We start from the raw sequence: 18742 nt of genomic DNA, 5'->3' as shown, positions 1-18742 counted from the left end.
TTACATATGAAACAGATAGGAAGATAAAATTGGAATGTTATATGTACAATTGTTGCGAGTTCTTCTCTTATTCTCTATTATTTAGATTCATCATCAGGGAGCTGGAGAAGAATTTTAATGATGAAAATAAATTCAATAAAAAAAGGCTTCAAAAAAAGTTGCAACAAAAAAATGTCATCATCAACTTCTTTGAATGCTTCTTCGGATGGAAATTCCCAAAAATTACTTATTCAAAGCTTCCGTGACCTTTTTTCAAAGATTGATAATTTAGAAAGTACACTTGATGAATCAGTTCTTTCATCTAGTACACAAAAACAACCAAAGATTGAAAAGAAAGAGTCGGAAGCTTGGGGAGAGTTTGTGCCACTTAAAAAGGAGGATATTTTGGAAATTCTTGATGGTGGAAAGAAGAGAACACAAGTTCTTCAAAAACAACAATATCAAACTTTGAATTTTGAAGATGTTCAAAGAGAAACTAAAAAGAGATTGAATATGCTCATTAAATGTGTTAAAGCTATGGAAAATGCTTCAGATAAGAATTATGCTTCAATTGAAGATTGTTTAACTTTGATTTTTGAAATTTTACATAATGGATTATTGAGAAATGGTCTTAAGGTTATCACAACTCAAAAGGGAGGTCCTTTTGATGATTTGAAATCAATTTCTTCATATCTTTGTAAGGAGATAACAAAAGAAAAATCAATCAATGAATTGGAAAATACAGTTGCTGGTACATCCTATCTAGAATCCTTGTCAGGACTTATTTCAACATTGAAAGGAAAGAGAGAACAGACCAATAATATTGTATTTTTGAAGGCTATGGTTGCTTCAGTTTTGTGTTATTTCGAAACTAATCAACAAGAAGCTCACAAGAGTTTCATTGAACTAACATGTCACGTTCTCCAATTTTTGATTAACGAATGTTACAAACTCATCTATCCAGATCCAAGAGATTTATTATACGGTGGCCGTAAGGATGACATTGCTGATGCTCACTTGGAACATATTCAAAAGATTTTTAATTTGAATCCATCCAATAAGGATAGCGAAGAACCAGCTCCTTTGGAAGATACCATTCTCTCTCCTTTGGAATTCTGTCAACTTTTCAAGGTTTACAGCACAATGTTACAAAGAGCCCTCACTACAGCTTATCCTTTCACTCTTAACATTAACACCCAACTTTTGATTAATAGAGTCCTTCAAGAAGCTTTCCTCCTTCAAGCTATTTCTACTCAAGTTTTGCAAAAACCAAACAAGGAAATCAGATCAATCTTGTACACAACCACAACTGATGGTACCAAATTACAATCCTCTTTCTACGCAGTCATCCTTCCAACCATTCACTCTGAATGCTTAAAGTCACTCTCTGCCTTGATTAATTTGGGTGGAGAACAATTACTCCCATATATGAACAGTATTTGTCAAATTCTTGTTACTGAAACTAGAAATTGGAAGAGCTCAATGCTGATAGCTTTGTGTGACTATTGCAACAGTGAACCATACTTTGAAGTTTATAAGGAATTGATGAGATGTTTATCAATCATGACTGCCAAACATGGCGCCAAAGTCAGTGAAAAATGTACTCAAGTTGTTTTACCTCACTTGGTGGATATTATTTCTCAATTTACTCACTTTGTTGATCATCAAGTATTTTCACTTCCACTCACTCAATTACAACAACAAAATCATGTTGAAAATTACGAGCTCTCATTGAAGAAAAAGAAGAAGAAGAAGGTTATGAAGGTTGAAGATGATTTGATTTTGAATCCAGAAATTTTCTCTCAATACTCTCGAGTTGTGTTTGTCACACTCAAGTGTATTCAACATATGATGAATAATACTAGTGTTCTTGTGTCAACAACTCGTCAAGTTGACTCTTCACGATACAGATCAGCTTCTGAGGCTGAAAATTCAGTTGTTGACGTTCTTTCAACATTGGTTGACTTTATTACAAATTCTCTCGGATTTATTAACAAGTGGCATGAATTGGATGAATTCTTCTCGACAAGTAACATTTCAATTTACAGTGCTTCACAAGTTAAAAGTTATCATGAAGATTTAATACCGATTATTACAGCCATGTACGATGCTCTTGTTCCATCCCTTTTATCTACTTCATCCGTTCATACACAATCCCCATTCACAACTATTGCTTTGAATGCTCTTCAAAGAGGTAAATCAAGTGCCATTCCAGAAATTGTCTCTTCTTCAATGATGGGTCTTAATATCTTTGAAAGCTTTTTGCATCCAAAGTCTGCTCCATTGTATGTTCCTTCTGCAGAATCTGTAAATGAATCGTCTGTCAATTCTAGAAAGAGTCAAATTCACGAAAATGATAGTCAATCACGATTTGCCAACAGATTAATGTCATTGTCTGAAAATCAAGAAAGCGAAGATGAAGAGGAAGAACAAGCTGAGGAAGAATCAAGTCAAGAAGAACAAATGCAAGATGACGAAGAAGAACAAGAGAAACCTGTCAAGGAAGTCCTAAAGGCTGCTTCTAAGGCTGTTGAAGGAAGATTGAACAAACTTAAGCACGTGCTTAAAAACACTAAGGAAGACGACGAAGAAGAACAAGAAGAACCTGTCAAGGAAGTCCTAAAGGCTGCTTCTACAGCTGTTGAAGGAAGATTGAACAAACTCAAGGATGTGCTTAAAAAGACCAAGGAAGTGGAAAAGGAACCAGAATCTTCAAAGAAGAGAACTGTTTCTGAGGTCACAGAAAAACCAGAACAAAAGACAAAACAACGTATGGTTGAAACACCTAAAAAATCAACTTTAAAGCTCCCAGAAACAAAATACAACAATACTGATAAGGAAGACTTTGAGGATGCTGCCCATTTTAGCTCTGATGATGAGGTTGATACTGAAAATATCAATTTAGTCGACGATAGTGAAATTGGTGATGTTTCTGGTTTGGATCTTCACTTTTAAATAACTTATTAAAAATATTTACAAAAATTTACCACCCACTAGCTTACCTATTTTCGCCGCTCCCCGACGAACAGTAGGGCAACATTTTTTGAAACTTTGAAAATCACTTAACAACTTTGTTTTTTGCCTACAATTTCATCAGAAATTTATTGTTGGATTCTCTTTTGATAAGCTTCCCAACCAAGCTTTCTGTACAACTTGGCAGCATTTTGACGTTCCTTGTCGTGGTAAATACCTCTACCCACAATAATGACATCACACTTCTTTTCACAAACTACATACTCTGGAGAGTTGTATTGTTGGCCCAATGAATCTCCCTTAACATCGAGTCTAACACCAGGAGTGCAGTAGAGGAATTGATCGAGATCATCTCTCAATTTGCTTTGACAAATGAAACCACTGACAAAATCTGGATTTTCCAAAGCAACCTTGAGTGCTTCTTGCTTTGTGGATTCACCAGTAGTGGCACCTTCAGTACTCATTTGAGCAATCAAGAGCAAACCTCTTGGTTCAGTAATATTTTCTTCCTTGAGAGATTCCTTCAAAGCCTTAACAGTAGCAGATCCACCACTAACCAAGTGAGAATTACAGAGATCAGACCATTGAGCAATTTTGAATGGACCTCTGGCATATTGTTGCTTGACAACTTGGCCGATATCAGCCAACTTTCTATCTTCGAAAATTAAAAAGTTGTGCTTCTTAGCCAATTCTTTGAGTTGTTGAGTGAATTGTTCATCTGGTTGATCATCCAAAGTATCAATGTGAGTCTTTAACATGCAAATTTCTGGACCAGTTTCATCAGCCAATTTCAAAAGGTCATCCTTACTAGTAATATCAGCAGCAACACATAAATTAGTTTGCTTTTCTTCCATCAACTTGAACAATTTCTTTGAGAATTCATTGTTTGTCAATTCAGCTCTTTCAGTAAATGTGAGTTCCTTCTTCTTTTGTGGCACAGCAGTTGTCTTGGTTTCCGAGAAAGTATTAGTGCCAATAAATTGAAGAATATCTTCTCTTTGTTCTTGTGACATTTTACCTTCGTCAAGTAAAACTTGTGTGACTTCTGTCATGGTCAAACATGGATGAACATTGTAAACCTTTTCTCCCTTCTTCAAGATGTGCATACCATTGGTGAGTGGAAGTTGTTCTCTTGTCAAAAAGACGAGAGCATCTGTCACCAAAAGTCCTTCATTTTCCAATTTTTCAGCAGTTTCTACAATACTAGCTCCACTAGTAATGACATCCTCAATTAAGATACAATTAGTTTCATTCTTAGTGTAGATACCTTCAACCATATTTCCAGTACCATATTGCTTTCTTTCCTTTCTACAGATAACCATAGGTAAATCATAAGTCATGGACATACAGGATGAGAATGTCAATGCACTATAAGGAACACCACAAATAACTCTCTTTTCCATGTTTGTCAATCCCTTTACTGTCATCACATGATATAACAGTACAGAAAATTGGCGCAACATTTTTGGTCCAATAATTCTCAAATCCACATAGAAAGGAGAAACAATGCCGGACTTTAATGTAAATCTACCAAATTTCAAAGCACCAATTTGAATCAAATCTAAAACCAATTCCTTCTTCAAGGCTTGAATATCAATAGTTGTGGTGGTTTCCATTCTCGTGTTCTTCTTCTGTTATGTTGCTGATGTTTTTAATGTCTCTTTGCTCCCCGAAAAAAGCCTTCTTCTCTGCTCGCCGTCGATTTTGGAGGTTTTTTTTCGAGAGGGAGAATAAGAAGCAAGGTTGGTAATCTTGCTTTTAAAGAAATTGAGGTGGGTACATGAATTGACCATGACTTGTTGTTGGTTCTCTTGCTTGAATTGGTGCGAATCAAAGAAAATATTGATAGTGAAGAGAGGAGAGAATCATCAGAATTATCAGGATTGTAATGAGTATAAGTTTCTCATTTGAGATGGATAATTTGAATCGATATTGAATTCTCTCAATAGTAAATGTTATTTTAATTGTTGACATAAAATTAATTTAATTAAGGAAAATAAAGATTTAAATATTGAGAATAATATTATTAATCTTATTTTCCTGAATCACTTCACTTTTTAGTTCTACATGGCTATGAGACAGAATAATAAAATTGCAAAAAGAATAAAAAATGCAATATCGATTATTCTTCCTTCCGAATAGGACGACGAGTTTTAGCAGCAGCACTTGTTCGGAGAGCTTGAATTCGCTTCTTCATCATCAATGCCATTTGAATCATAGTCATAGTCATCATCATAATGGAAATAGTATCAAAATGTTGTCATCCTCCTTGTCCAATGATAATGAAAATAATAGGAGAAATTATGTGAGCAAAAGTAACAAGAATGGATTGGTTTTTGAATGCTCGGAATTAAAAGAGGAATTGAAGAGACTTTCCATCATGAATAGAAATAATATCTATAGTAATGTTTGGATGAGAAATATTGGATTTAGTAAACAACAACAAGTTAGAAATTATTCTGTCCTTCCAACCAATGCTAAAAAGATCAAGGAACATAACAAATCTGCTTTGGATTTATCGGGATTCACTCCTGAATATATTCGTAATTTTTGTATCATTGCACACATTGACCACGGAAAAAGTACATTGGCTGATTATTTACTGAAGGAAACTAATACAATTACTGCTGAACTTTTGAAGGATAATGCACAATTTCTCGATAGATTACAAGTTGAGAGAGAAAGAGGTATTACTGTGAAGGCACAATCATGTGCAATGTTTTACGAATATAATGGAAAGAAATATTTATTAAATTTGATTGATACACCAGTAAGTAGTTGAAGAAATAATGGAAATGTGTGGAATTTTGAAATTCAAATTTATATAGGGACACGTTGACTTTAGTTATGAAGTCAGTAGAAGTATGGGTGCTTGTGATGGTGCTTTATTACTTGTTGACTCTGGACAAGGCGTCCAAGCTCAAACATTGGCCAATTATTTCTTGGCATTGGAAGAAAATCTTGAAATTATTCCAATTATGACTAAGATTGACCAACAAACAGCTCAACCTGAGCTTGTAGAAGAAGATATGACTGGAATTTTGGGCGTAGAAAAAGATGAAATTATCAAAGTGAGTGCTAAAACTGGTTTGAATTGTCAAAAGATTATTCCTGCAGTTATTGAGAAAATTCCAGCACCTGAACCACCAAAAGTTAGTGAAGGAGAAACTCCTGGGGCCTTAAAATCTTTGATTTTCGATTCATGGTATGATGAATATTTTGGAGTTGTTTCACTTGTTTATATTGCCCAAGGTTCTGTTGAGGTTGGTGATTTCATTTACTCACATGCAAATGTTAAAAACTCTGCAAAACCAACCAAATATCAAGTTACCAAGTTGGGTATCATGAATCCTGACCAAGTTCCAACTGATAAATTATATCAAGGTCAAGTTGGTTATCTCATTTGTGGAATGAAGAGTACAAAGGAAGCCCAGATTGGTGACACCCTCTATATTTGGGATTCAAAGATTGAACCATTACCTGGTTTTAAGCAAGCCAAACCTATGGTTTATGCTGGTATTTATCCTCTGAATACTGCTGAATTTGATAAGTTGAGAGATGTCATTGACAAGTTACTCTTGACAGACAGAAGCGTCACTATTGAAAAAGAAACTAGTGCTGCTCTAGGAACTGGATTCAGATGTGGATTCTTGGGATTGCTTCAGTAAGTTTTAAACCCAAATTTCTCTTTTTTTCTAAACCTCAATAGCATGGACGTATTTAAGCAAAGATTAGCCCAAGAATTTACCATTGAAACAATTATCACTGCTCCAACAGTTACTTACAAGATTGTAACAAAGAATACTGGAAAGAAGACATCTTTTAATACTGTAGAAGATGAAATCATTGAATATATCGATAACCCTAATGATTTCCCAGAAAATCCAGAAGCTGAAGTTTATGAACCTATGGCTAACTGTACAATTATGACTCCAAGAGAGTTTGTTGGTGATATTATTACCTTGTGTCAGGAAAGAAGAGGTGTCCAAATTCATATGGAATACTTCTCTGCTGAAAGAGTTTCCATGCAATACAAGATTCCACTCAACGAAATGATTTATGTAAGTATTTCATAATTATTTGAAAATAGATCTAACAACACTTTCAGGACTTTTTTGACAAATTGAAATCCATGACCAAGGGTTATGCCACCTTAGATTACGAGGAAGCTGGATTTGAAAGATCTGACGTTGTAAAATTGACTGTCATGCTCAATAAGGATCCTGTTGATGCCTTGTCGTACATTGTACACGAAAGTAAGGCATACTTTAAAGCAAGAGATGTTGTCCAACGATTGAAGAAGCTCATTTCCAGACAACTCTTCGAAGTTAACATTCAATGTGCTGTAGGATTGAAGATTATTGCTAGTGAAAAGTTGAAAGCTTTCAGAAAGAACGTCACAGCCAAGTGTTATGGTGGTGATATTACCAGAAAACGTAAATTGTTAGAAAAGCAAAAGGAAGGTAAGAAGAAGATGAAACAACTCGGTTCTGTTTCAGTACCTCAAGATGCCTTCACAGTACTGTTCTCTGAAGGTGAAATTGAAGATGCAGATCTCTCGGATTAAACTTTTCAATGTTTTTCTTCATGACATTTATTCGAATGAAAGTGCTTTAGCTAAATGATTAATCTTGCAATGCAGATTAATGTCGCTATCATCGATTTCCAATGCATTCATATAAAGATTGATAGCTTTCAAAATATCACCACTCAACTCAACAGCTCTTGCCTGACGAAGCATACTGAGATAGTGTGCAGACTTATCTTCACTTGTTGTTATCATATTGGCATTGGAAGCCTCTGGAGTCATTGGTGTTTCTAACATTGGAGAGAAGAGCATGTCATCTCTGTTATTTCCACCTGCACTCTGTGTTTCCATTCCATAATCTTCGTCATCATCAATTACCTTATTGAATTTTGGCTTTGGTGTCATTGGTGTCATTTGCATTGGGTCATCCTCTTCGTCATCATAGATGGTATCGTCATCGTCAATAAAATCATCATCTGAATCAATTTCCTCTTCATCAGATGGTTCATAATCTCCGTCATCTTCCTCTGTATCAGCAGCATCATCGATGAAAGTGCTCTTCCCAACAATTGGAAACTCATCCTTAACTTGTGTGGTTTTTTCATTTTCATTTTCTTGACGAGTCCATAATTTCTTCCTCTTCCTTATCAGATGGTTCAAAATCATCTTCATCTTCATTGATCAAGCCAAAGATGGAAGAAAGTCTTCTTCTGAACTTATCTGGATCTGCAACTAAGGATTTTCTCTTTGGAAGAATATCTGGAGAGAGGATGGCTGGTGGGCTCATCATCATGTCATCATTATCATCATCTGATGGACTCAATTCTGGCTCTCTATCCTCTTTTCTAATTGGTGTTTTAGGATCTTTTGGTGGTGGTTTTATCAGTGTCTTTTTTGCTGGATTTTTAAAGGATGGAACCTCTGCCTTAGAGTTGACTTTTGGAGGAAGTTGAGAAGGATTATTACCCACTAGAGCCACTTGAGATCTAATCTTTGGCATTTCTGGTTTTACAGTAAACTCATGATCAAAATGTGTAAGTATTTGATTCAAATGCTCAATAGTCTTTCCCATCTTGAAATTCTTCCACTCATTTTCCAATTGATTTTGTGTAAGTAAAGACTTCGGTAAAAAGTTATCCAATATTCTCTTCCAAAATCCTGTTTCACCGTGAGTCCTCACCCCTTTTATCATTTGTTTACAATTCTCGTTTGATAGATTTGTTGTGTTGATTTGAGTGAGGAATGCTTCCTCGTTGATACTCTTATCCTTCTGTATGTCAGAAAGGGAGGTCAAAAGAAATTCTGAAGGAGGTGGTGCATCACCAGCAACTTTCCACTCTGCATCTGTTGATTTTTGTGATGTTTTTGTCTTGGTTTTAGTTGATTTTTTCTTATTTTGTGGAGAATCAGTCATATGAGAAGGATAGTTCAAAGCTCTTGCTGAATTGTCAGCAAGCATTGATATTTCTCTTTCATTATCGGCTGTTCCATCTTCATAGTCATCAGCTTCCTTTGAGTAGAGAAGATCATGATTGCTGAATCCTGTCATTACATCCTTTGCCAAGTTTTTGATCGTTTCCAAATGTTGTTTCAGTTTCTCACTATGATGATTGGGAGATGGTGTATGAATATTTTCGAGTTGTAATTGTGTTTCAGATGCATTAGGGTTCTGAGGCAAAGAGAATAGTTCTTTTAACTCTGATTTTGTAAAGTACCTATATTGGTTTTCCTTTTCTGTGGTAGATCTAAAGATGGCATCTTTAAAAACTTGCTTTCTATATACTTTCTCCTCAATAGTAGAGCATGAAATAAGTCTATATACAACAACATCCTTCAGTTGGCCAATTCTGTAACATCTGTCAGCAGCTAGAAATTATTAATTTACATAAGTATCATTCACTTTACATACCTTGGTTATCTAAAATATTGTCTAGTTTTGTTATATGAAATAAAACTTACCTTGAGTTGGATTCCATGACGGATCAAACAAAATAACTCTAGTGGCAGCTGTCAAAGTAAGCCCTACACTTCCTGTTTGAGAGGTCAATAAGAAACAAAAATATGGTGAATTTTCACTATTAAATGAGTCAACTCTTCTCTGTCTTTCTTTAGTATCGTTAATAGTACCATCTATTCTCGTGTAGGAAATATTAATGTATTTGAGCATTGAGGCTATCATGTCTAACATTTTTGAACTTTGACTGAATATTAAACATTTTTCATCCTCTTCATAAAGTTGTTGAACCAGTTTTCGAAGGAAAATCATTTTACCACTCATGGCAATCATTTCCTTGATATTTTTAGATTTCTTTTGTACTTTTGGGAGCAGATCAGGATGGCAACATATTTGCTTCAAAATTGTAATGGCTTGGATTGTTGTAAATTGAATTAATTTGAAATAGTAACTTACCTGCAAGAGGAGAGGTAGATTCGTGAATAACCTCATGCACATCCTCACTTTTAAGAAATTCTCTGTAGAGCTCCAATTGATAATTAGTGGACTTGATCCAAATTACCAAATCGTTCTTCTTACTAATTTTCTTTTGTAACGATCCTCCAATGGATTTTCTCAAGTTGTTTGCGTCAGCAGGTTGAATACGCTGCAGAACTTGTGATTTTTCTCTTCTCAACATGTGTGGGCTAATGACTTCTCTGAAACGTCTCAAAATCTCAGCGCCTAACTTTTGTTCGAAACTAGTGGCATCCTTTTCATTGGCTCTGACAATCTTCTTTTCAAACTCATCCTTAAATGTTTTTCTATCTCCTAATAATGTTCCCTTAAATATCCAATCCATTAATGCATGCATTTCCATCAAGTTATTTTGGACAGGTGTACCACTAATAACAATTCTACACATGGTGCTTGGGAGTTTGTGTAAGCATTTAGATAAAAGGGTGCTTGGGTTTTTCAACTTGTGACCTTCGTCCAGAATAATATAATCAAACTGATATCCATCCTTCACATAACTATCTGTGAATAAATCTATCTGAGATGATATAGTACCGTACGTTGTTAGTAGTACACCACCCTCCTGCTTATATTGATCCAAAATATCAGTACGTTGTTTCTTGGTAAGTGAGTGGAAAATGAAAATATTAAAATCTCCTTCACTCCAAACATTAAATTCCTTTCTCCAATTTTCTACTAAACTCACAGGCATTGCAATTAGAACATGTTTAACACTATCACCAGAGAAGAGTCCAGACAGGAATGAAATTGTTGTTGCTGTTTTTCCAAGACCCTATAAAGTTAAATTGAAAATGTTGTGTTATAGAATATGTGAAATTTGAAAAACTTACCATATCATCAGCCAATATTCCTCCTGAAATATCATTTCGAATACTGATATGTTTTCCCCAATACCATAAGAGGCCTTCCTTTTGATAGTCATAAAGTTGATTATAAATTTTTGAGGAGAGTTTAAATGGTATCTTTCTATCTTGTTTTGATTTGGCATCCATGAGAATATAAATATCAGCCTTCTTATCATAAATGAATCCATTAGGAAGCTTTTCAAATCGTTTTGTTTTTTCAGATTGAGGAGACATGAAGGGTGATATTATAGAGCTGGCTGGAATTTCTCTTGAACTTTTTGGAGTTGTTGGAAGAATGAGCTTTTCCTCTTTAATTTGCAAGTTGATTGAAGAATTGGTTGCAAACGAGGTCCTAATTGGTTCATTCTTTACAATATTTTGATTAGTTTCAGTTTGTAACATTTGAGTCTGTTCTAGAAAAATCCTTTCTGCCAATAATCTCTTATATTTTTCAATTTTTTTTGATAATTTATCATCAACACTGAAGAGAGAATAGGCCTGTTCGAACATGTGAATGAATTTAACTGGATCTTCCCCTTTCTTTTCCAAATCTCTTGCTGTACGGATCAAGTTGTTATATTGTTTCTTCTTCTCCTTTTCGGATAGGATGGGTGTATCGATATCGGAAGGAAGAGGAAGAAGAGTTTCATTCATCACATTATGTATTGACAATCTCCGAAATTGTGATGCAACATTTCCATTGGAATCATTACTCGATTCATCTTTGATATTCACACTATTCATCATTTCATCATCTTCGTCTTGGATTATTCTTCTTTTCATTTTTTTTGAATTTGAAATTGGCGCCAAGTTTGCTTCTCTCGAAAAATGTTTAAAGTTTAAGGAATTAAAAAAATGTAGGTTAGACTTATAGTAAGGTTCTTAGTCAATGATGTTGTTTTGAACGTTATTATGGTAAATATTAATTGTTGAATGTGGAATATCGGATCTTGACTTTCTTGTAATATCTTTTGGAAATAATAATATTAGGGGTTTTACAGAATTATTGCCATCTGATAAAGTAAAATGGTTGTTGGAAGGAAAGGGTTTAGATTATAAGAGTGAGCAAAACATGGATGTTGCTGCTGAAATTATAGATAAGGAGATTGCCAAGTACGAAAAGATTCAAGAGAAATTTAGAAAGGACAAGAACTCCCTTCACAATGAAGACGAACAACAATTGTTGATGAGAGAATTGAAGAGTTCCATGCTCTTACAGGCCATGTATAATTTAGAGGAAAAGATGAAGATAGCATCCGATATGCGTAAGATTATTCCTTCATCTGATGATCTTGAAGAGAATAGCGAGCAGTAGATGCTTTTCGAAAAGAGGCACCACCATCAGAAAAATAAACTTGTAAAATAGAAGACAATAATGTATAATACAATCCAAGAGAGAATAAACTCCCAATAATAATCACAAATATGTGTTGAAAAACTGGGTTGTGTGTTTATTAGACTGCGAAGAATTTTTTTATGACGGTGCTTTGCTTGTTGGCTTTTACCAGGCTCATTTTTTCATTGTAAAATACAATACCTCCCAAACAACTAGGAAATTGTTTCGAAAAAAAAATAGCAAAATTCGTACGTAGTCAACATACTTCATTTTTCTTACCAAAGGATTTTCATCACCAAACAAATATTTTCAACATAAACTTTTACATTAACAGAGAATGGTCACCACCACAAGCAAGAGAGTTACCTTCCAAGGAAAGGTTAAGGAAAGCAGACTCTGGGTTAGAGGACGTGTCTTGGGTTACAAGAGATCAAAGGTTAGACAATACGAAAACACCTCCCTCCTCCAACTCGAAGGTGTCTCCACCAAGGAAGCTGCTCAATTCTACATTGGTAAGAGAGTTGCTTATCTCTACAAGGGTGAAAAGTCATTGACCTCTGGTTCAAACACATTCAAGGGTTTGAGAGTTGTCTGGGGTAAGATTACTAGAGCTCACGGTAACTCTGGTGTTGTTAGAGCTAAATTCGCTCCTCAATTGCCAACTACTGCTCTTGCTCAACCAGTTAGAGTTTTCCTTTTCCCATCAAACATCTAAACCTAATAAAATATAAATTTATAAAACACTTCCGAGTAAAAATTTCAAAAACAAGCATTAAGACGTCAGTAGCAAAACAGGATTATTTTGTTTAATTGAATAATGCAAAAGAATGATGGTGATAACTTGCAATGATTTTAAAAATAAAAGTGAAAAAAATGTCGGATCAAAAATACAAGGATATGCAAGAGTTTTTGGATTCTATGGAAGACTATAATCCAGCTGTATGTATATTAGCATAATGATTAAAAATTAATTGGAATGTGGATCATTTGTATAACAGATTCCGGATCAAATAATTTCATATTATCTTCAACAATCAGGATTTAAAACAACAGACAAGAGAGTGCTCCGATTAGTTTCCCTCTCTGCACATAAATTCTTGGCCGAAATTTGCAAGGAATCCCACGGATTTTGTGCTAGAAGAACAGCCAAACAACAAGGAAAGGAACCACGTTATGTTTTGGCCACTGAGGATTTATATCATTCATTGAAAGATTACGGAATTAACATTCAAAAGCCTGAATATTATTCTGACAGTTTAGCCAACGAATTAGTACAAACTAGATCATCTTCATCTTCAATGATGTCAAACATGCCACCTTCATCAACACCTCAAAACGGATCCAATCCTTCCAATGAGTAATTTCTCCTCACACAATTTCTCTAGATTTATTTATTTAATGTATCATACATATATAACTTTAAACCCATCTAATTATTAGAATAACAATATATAGTAATTTGTTATTAAAACATTTGTATAGAATAAGATTTATATCAAAATAAAACAATACTCTCCAATTTAAATATCAAAAATTTTGGCGCCTTATTGTAGTTTTACAAGTTACAGAAAAAAACATGTTATGGTTAGATTTGACTGCGGAACAAATTCATGCAATACTGGGCAATATTGCATGTGTTGATGATCTGAAAAAGTAGGTAAATCATCTTGTTGGAATTTGAAATCACATCGGAATGAAATAACAATAGGAATTTGCAAGAGGTTATGGATCTTTATGAAATGTATCCCGATTTATCCTTAAAACAATATCAAATTCTTTCCGATCTTTTTGTTCATACAATCATGTTTGCAATAAGAAACAAATTTACCCTAGAAAAGATTTCAGCAATATTTACAATCATAAAGGATATTCATAGGGATACATCAAATAATGACATTACTCTTTATGATAGTTTTATTCATTTCAAACAATTAATGACAAAATACAGTGTACATAGACCCCCATTCAGTGTTGAAGTGTTTCATGTTGATGATGTAAAGAAGATTTCAGATTATGTTTACAATACGTAGGTTTAAAGATTAATCACTAATTTTAAAGGATACAATATTATGTAAATAGTTTTTATAGACATTACAAAATGTATCAGTATGTGTTTTGCCCAAAACAAAATGCAACTTTGGATATTATTCAACCTTTATCGAAATTACTGGTTATGGAACAACCATTTTCAATGTTGCCACTTAATAAAGCAATCACAGAGGCTGAACATTCAGAAAAGAAGAGAATTGAACATGAAGAGGAGGCAAAGAGAATAGCCATTATCCAGCAACAACAGCAACAACAACAGCAACAAGAATCACCTCCTCCAAAGATTGAAGTACCAACTAAGGAAGAACATCCAAAAATTGAGGAGCCAAAGAAATCTGTTCCTCACCCTCAAATTCTCAAACAATTGGAACCAATCAAGAAGGAAATTGAAGAAATGTCACTCAATAGAATTGCAGAACTTGAATCAAGAATTGCAGAGTTGGAACAAATGGTTGGAGACAAAAAGAAGCCAGCAAGTAGAGGCACAACAAAACGATAATAAAACCAGCTCGGTGAATCTATTATACAAGTGTGGCATGACTTTCTCTGGACAACCTTTGATGGAGCACAAATTTTGAAACCTCGCTCGAATTCAACCAAGCTCGTGCGTATAATTTTTATTCAGAAACGAATAAAACTCAATGAGGGCAACACAACATAGTTCACAAAAAAAAACAAATACAATAATCAATATATAACTCTCAAAATGTCTCAAAATCGTGTATGGTTTGTTACTGGTACTAGCTCAGGAATTGGAAAAGAAATTGCGAAGGCAGTCTTAAAGGGAGGTGACAAGGTCATTGCTGCAGCTCGTAATTTAGACAGCATTAAGGATTTGAAAGAATTAGGAGCACATACATTGCAACTCGATGTTACACTTTCCGAAAAGCAACTCTCCTCATTAATGAATGATGCCATCAATGTATATGGTCAAATTGACATTCTTGTCAATAATGCAGCATTTGCAATTTGGGGTTCAATAGAAGAAACCTCTGAAGAAGAAACTGAAAAACTATTTTCCACAAACTTCTTCGGTCCACTCAAGTTAATTAAGGCTGTTCTTCCTCATATGCGTTCAAGAAGGACTGGAGTAATTGTTAATATTAGCTCACTTGCAGGTGTCAGTGGTTTCAAGGCATCAAGTTTGTATCCAGCCACAAAGTTTGCATTGGAAGGTTTATCTGAATCTTTGAAAGATGAAGTTCAACATCTTGGTATTAAGGTTTTGGTAGTGGAGCCTGGATTCTTTAGAACTGAGCTTGCTTCTCCAAATAATATGGTTATTGTGAAAAGAACTGTTTCTGACTATGATCAACATTACAATGAGTTTGATTTGACTAGTATTCATCACAAACAATCAGGTGATCCAAAGAAACTTGCCGAAAGATTATTCGATGTTGTTACTCAAAGTGGATCTGCTCAAGGAAGAGAAATTCCATTTAGATTACCAATTGGTGATGATGCTTATCCATTTGTTTCATCCAAATATGAGAAGAATTTAGAGGAACTTGCCAATATTAAAGATTTGACCTCAGGTACAAGTTTCCAAGAATAATCTAAACTATTCATAAATAATTTAATAAAATTAATTAACCTTTCCAATAATATTTCTAAATAATGGCAATAGGATACCATTTGCTGATTATTTTGTGAAAATGTTGATAAAAATGTAATCAAATTAATTTCATCAAACTATTGAAATAATTATCATAAAATTAAATATCAAATTAATTCCAAATTTCATTCCTGCCCATGTTATAAATAATAAAACTCAATGCCATAATCAATTTATTGATATTTTCAAGGTTGAGGCTTCCCATCACAATACTGTATTCCGAAATATGATTCTATGATGAGCATCACTTCAGCAAAACATTGTTGTGATTTATTTTTATTTTTGCTGCTGGAAAATAAAACTAAAAATAACTCTTTAAAGCCATACAACAATAATTCATAAAAAATGGAAGAAGTCGAACCAGTATGCCACTTGCTTGTCCTTGCCGAGAAGAAGTTCTTGGTAAGCAATGATTTCCCTAAAACTAATAAGACTGCCCTTGCTCAAGAAATTTTGGATCTTGTTAAACAAAAGGGTATGTAATATGCTCCGATCATGTATTATTGATCATAATTTGTGATTATTGTATAATTTACCTTCTTCATCATTGTACAATTTACCATCAATACATTAATAGAAATGGGACCATATTATGAAAATGTTCTCACTCAACAATTACCAACATATTTCAAGTTGGATCAAACATTGCTCCAATCTTTGAAGGAGGCTAACCAAAACAAACTCAAGGAATTGGAAGATAAAATCTCTGATGCTAATCAAAATCTTGGTGAAAATGAAGTTAGAGAAGCTCTCCTTGCTAAAGCTCAATATTATTACTCTATCGGAGACAAGGAAAATGCTCTCTCTGCTTTCAGAGAAACAGAAACAAAAACTGTTGCTTTAGGACAAAAATTAGACATTTTATTCGCTTTGCTTCGTATTGGATTTGCTTTTGATGATAAGGATATTGTGAAAAGAAATCTCGAAAGAGCAAATAGTTTGATTGTTGAAGGTGGTGACTGGGAAAGAAGAAATAGATTAAAGGTCTATGAAGGAATTCACTTGATGACAATTAGAAACTTCTCAAAGGCTGCTAAGCTTTTCTTGGATTCAATTTCTACTTTCTCTTCCAGTGAAATTATGACTTTTGAACAATTCATTTTCTATACAATTGTTGTGACTACCTTCTCACTTGGTAGACCAGAGATGAAGAAGAATATTCTTGAATCTTCTGATGTATTATCAGTTATTCACAAGTTGCCAAATGCTGAACAATTTGTTAGATCATTCTATAACTGTCAATATAACTTGTTCTTGGTTTCATTGGTTGAATTGATGGATAACCAATTAATCAAGGATCGTTATTTGTCAAAGCATGTTCGATTCTATTCAAGAGAAATGAGAGTTCGTGCTTATTCACAATTCTTGCAAGCTTACAAGAGTGTAACTTTAGATGCTATGGCTGAACAATTTGGATTGAGTCCTGATTTCTTGGATATGGAACTTTCCAGATTTATTTCAGCTGATAAATTGAACGCCAAGATTGATAAGGTTTCTGGTGTCATTGAATCAAGCCGAACAGACGAAAAGAATACTTTGTATAATCATACTCTTAAACAAGGTGATCATCTCTTGAACAGAATTCAAAAATTGTCAAAGGTCATCGATTTGTAAAAATAAAAAACTGCACTGTACAATTAAGCTATTTACATTTAAATACAATTATTTTCTCTTTCTCTTATTGTTGGCATCAGTTTCCAGTGAGTAATCAGTGCTACTAAGATTTTGTCGTGAAGCAGAAGGTTCTTCTGATGCATTGACTTCATCTGCAATGGTTTTTGGTTGAGGAGGTAAGCCTCTAAAACCTGCTGGTGTAATTCTGAATGGAATTGAAACATCCTTTCCAAAATATCCTTTTACAAGTCTGGCAAATCTTCCTGAGCCAACAAATTCCATGAAAATACTAGTTGTCACTTGGTTGACCCATAAGTGATTTAAGGCAGGAGCAACATAGGCAATCTTCTTATTGGAAAAATCACCTTGTTGCTGGGCAAATTTGGTAGTAACTTGATTTGTTGTCACGACAGCCAAATCAAATGTTTTGGCCATATCACTTAGGGATTGTGCAATTGATTTCTTCAACGAGTCTTTTGTATCATCAGAGCTACTCTTTCTCAAATGGAATGCAATACTATCTACAACAATTAGCTTGACTTTTGTATGTGATTTGAGGAATTCTGGAAGAACTAACAATAAACCTGTTAATTCCCAAATCGACATTACTCTATAATAATAAATACTACTCAAAATCTTTTCAATTGTAAAATTGTTCAATACTTCCATCATCTCATCTTTTTTAGTAAGATCAGTATCTCCTCTCTTGGAGGCTATACCATTCAAGTGAGTAATAAATGCTTCACCAATCTCTTTAGTTCTCTCAATTGTAAAACTTCCTTCAGTATCAATATATATACACTCTCCATCAATACCTTCAAATACGCTAGGCATTTGAACATCAACTGCCAATTGCATTACACATTGAGTTTTACCAACTCCAGGAACACCACAAATATCTGTAATTATTCCAGTTTTGATTCCGAATCCACCAAGAGCATCATCCAAATCTTTACAAAATGTTTTAATAAATCTCGATGGAGTTGATTCTTGTTCCAATCTTGCCAAAGTAGAATGTGATCCAACCTGAGTTAGTGAAATATTATTTACAAGACCTTGTTGTGGTTTCATTGGAGAAGAAATCTTTCCTTGCAGTAATTTGTTTTTCATGAATGAATTTTCTCCCTTTACATATTTTAATATATTAGCACAAACTTCAAAAGGTTCTTCAATATAATTTGCCAGTTCGGAGAGTTTCATTGTTTTTAAACTTTTAATATTTAGTTTTTTAGCCTTCAATTTTTCGATCACTGATGGAGCAAAATCTTCCACATCCATGATATATTCATCCTCTTCCGATGATGCATACACGTTGAACATTTGATGTTGTTGA

General features: G+C 34.2%; 9 protein-coding genes across 9 annotated transcripts; 7 read left to right on the top strand and 2 right to left on the bottom strand.

The window, feature by feature from the left end:
- Positions 1 to 171: 171 nt before the first annotated feature.
- NAEGRDRAFT_71682 (uncharacterized protein) lies at positions 172 to 2934 on the top strand (the record flags this gene model as incomplete). Its single annotated transcript, XM_002673209.1, has 1 exon — positions 172 to 2934. The coding sequence occupies one exon, from the start codon at positions 172 to 174 to the stop codon at positions 2932 to 2934; it is 2763 nt and encodes a 920-aa protein (XP_002673255.1).
- On the bottom strand, positions 2926 to 4897 carry NAEGRDRAFT_82737 (uncharacterized protein). Its single transcript, XM_002673136.1, is given in 2 exon segments — positions 2926 to 2965; positions 2982 to 4897. The coding sequence occupies 1 exon segment, from the start codon at positions 4566 to 4568 to the stop codon at positions 3081 to 3083; it is 1488 nt and encodes a 495-aa protein (XP_002673182.1). The 5' UTR covers positions 4569 to 4897; the 3' UTR covers positions 2926 to 2965; positions 2982 to 3080.
- A 309-nt stretch (positions 4898 to 5206) lies between these two features.
- On the top strand, positions 5207 to 7519 carry NAEGRDRAFT_71680 (uncharacterized protein; the record flags this gene model as incomplete). Its single annotated transcript, XM_002673208.1, has 4 exons — positions 5207 to 5722; positions 5781 to 6616; positions 6662 to 7013; positions 7061 to 7519. The coding sequence occupies 4 exons, from the start codon at positions 5207 to 5209 to the stop codon at positions 7517 to 7519; spliced, it is 2163 nt and encodes a 720-aa protein (XP_002673254.1).
- A 568-nt stretch (positions 7520 to 8087) lies between these two features.
- On the bottom strand, positions 8088 to 11578 carry NAEGRDRAFT_71679 (uncharacterized protein; the record flags this gene model as incomplete). The annotated part of the gene is made up of 5 exons (XM_002673135.1): positions 8088 to 9346; positions 9390 to 9398; positions 9440 to 9847; positions 9891 to 10722; positions 10781 to 11578. 5 exons carry the CDS (start codon positions 11576 to 11578, stop codon positions 8088 to 8090), a joined length of 3306 nt encoding a protein of 1101 aa, XP_002673181.1.
- An 887-nt stretch (positions 11579 to 12465) lies between these two features.
- NAEGRDRAFT_80999 (uncharacterized protein) lies at positions 12466 to 12868 on the top strand. Its single transcript, XM_002673207.1, has one exon. It carries the CDS (start codon positions 12469 to 12471, stop codon positions 12844 to 12846), a length of 378 nt encoding a protein of 125 aa, XP_002673253.1. The 5' UTR covers positions 12466 to 12468; the 3' UTR covers positions 12847 to 12868.
- Positions 12869 to 13004: 136 nt separating this feature from the next.
- Positions 13005 to 13492, top strand: NAEGRDRAFT_71677 (uncharacterized protein; the record flags this gene model as incomplete). Its single annotated transcript, XM_002673206.1, has 2 exons — positions 13005 to 13070; positions 13130 to 13492. 2 exons carry the CDS (start codon positions 13005 to 13007, stop codon positions 13490 to 13492), a joined length of 429 nt encoding a protein of 142 aa, XP_002673252.1.
- A 215-nt stretch (positions 13493 to 13707) lies between these two features.
- Positions 13708 to 14679, top strand: FM159 (uncharacterized protein; the record flags this gene model as incomplete). Its single annotated transcript, XM_002673205.1, has 3 exons — positions 13708 to 13784; positions 13840 to 14157; positions 14211 to 14679. The coding sequence occupies 3 exons, from the start codon at positions 13708 to 13710 to the stop codon at positions 14677 to 14679; spliced, it is 864 nt and encodes a 287-aa protein (XP_002673251.1).
- Positions 14680 to 14886: 207 nt separating this feature from the next.
- On the top strand, positions 14887 to 15735 carry NAEGRDRAFT_71675 (uncharacterized protein; the record flags this gene model as incomplete). Its single annotated transcript, XM_002673204.1, has 1 exon — positions 14887 to 15735. One exon carries the CDS (start codon positions 14887 to 14889, stop codon positions 15733 to 15735), a length of 849 nt encoding a protein of 282 aa, XP_002673250.1.
- Positions 15736 to 16135: 400 nt separating this feature from the next.
- NAEGRDRAFT_56292 (26S proteasome regulatory subunit RPN7) lies at positions 16136 to 17439 on the top strand. The gene is made up of 2 exons (XM_002673203.1): positions 16136 to 16270; positions 16373 to 17439. Exons 1-2 carry the CDS (start codon positions 16141 to 16143, stop codon positions 17407 to 17409), a joined length of 1167 nt encoding a protein of 388 aa, XP_002673249.1. The 5' UTR covers positions 16136 to 16140; the 3' UTR covers positions 17410 to 17439.
- The last annotated feature ends 1303 nt before the right edge of the window (positions 17440 to 18742 follow it).

The sequence above is a fragment of the Naegleria gruberi genome (assembly GCF_000004985.1).
Source record: "Naegleria gruberi genomic scaffold NAEGRscaffold_48, whole genome shotgun sequence".
Taxonomy (NCBI): domain Eukaryota; phylum Heterolobosea; class Eutetramitea; order Acrasida; family Naegleriidae; genus Naegleria; species Naegleria gruberi.
This window is presented reverse-complemented; position numbering and strand designations above follow the sequence as displayed.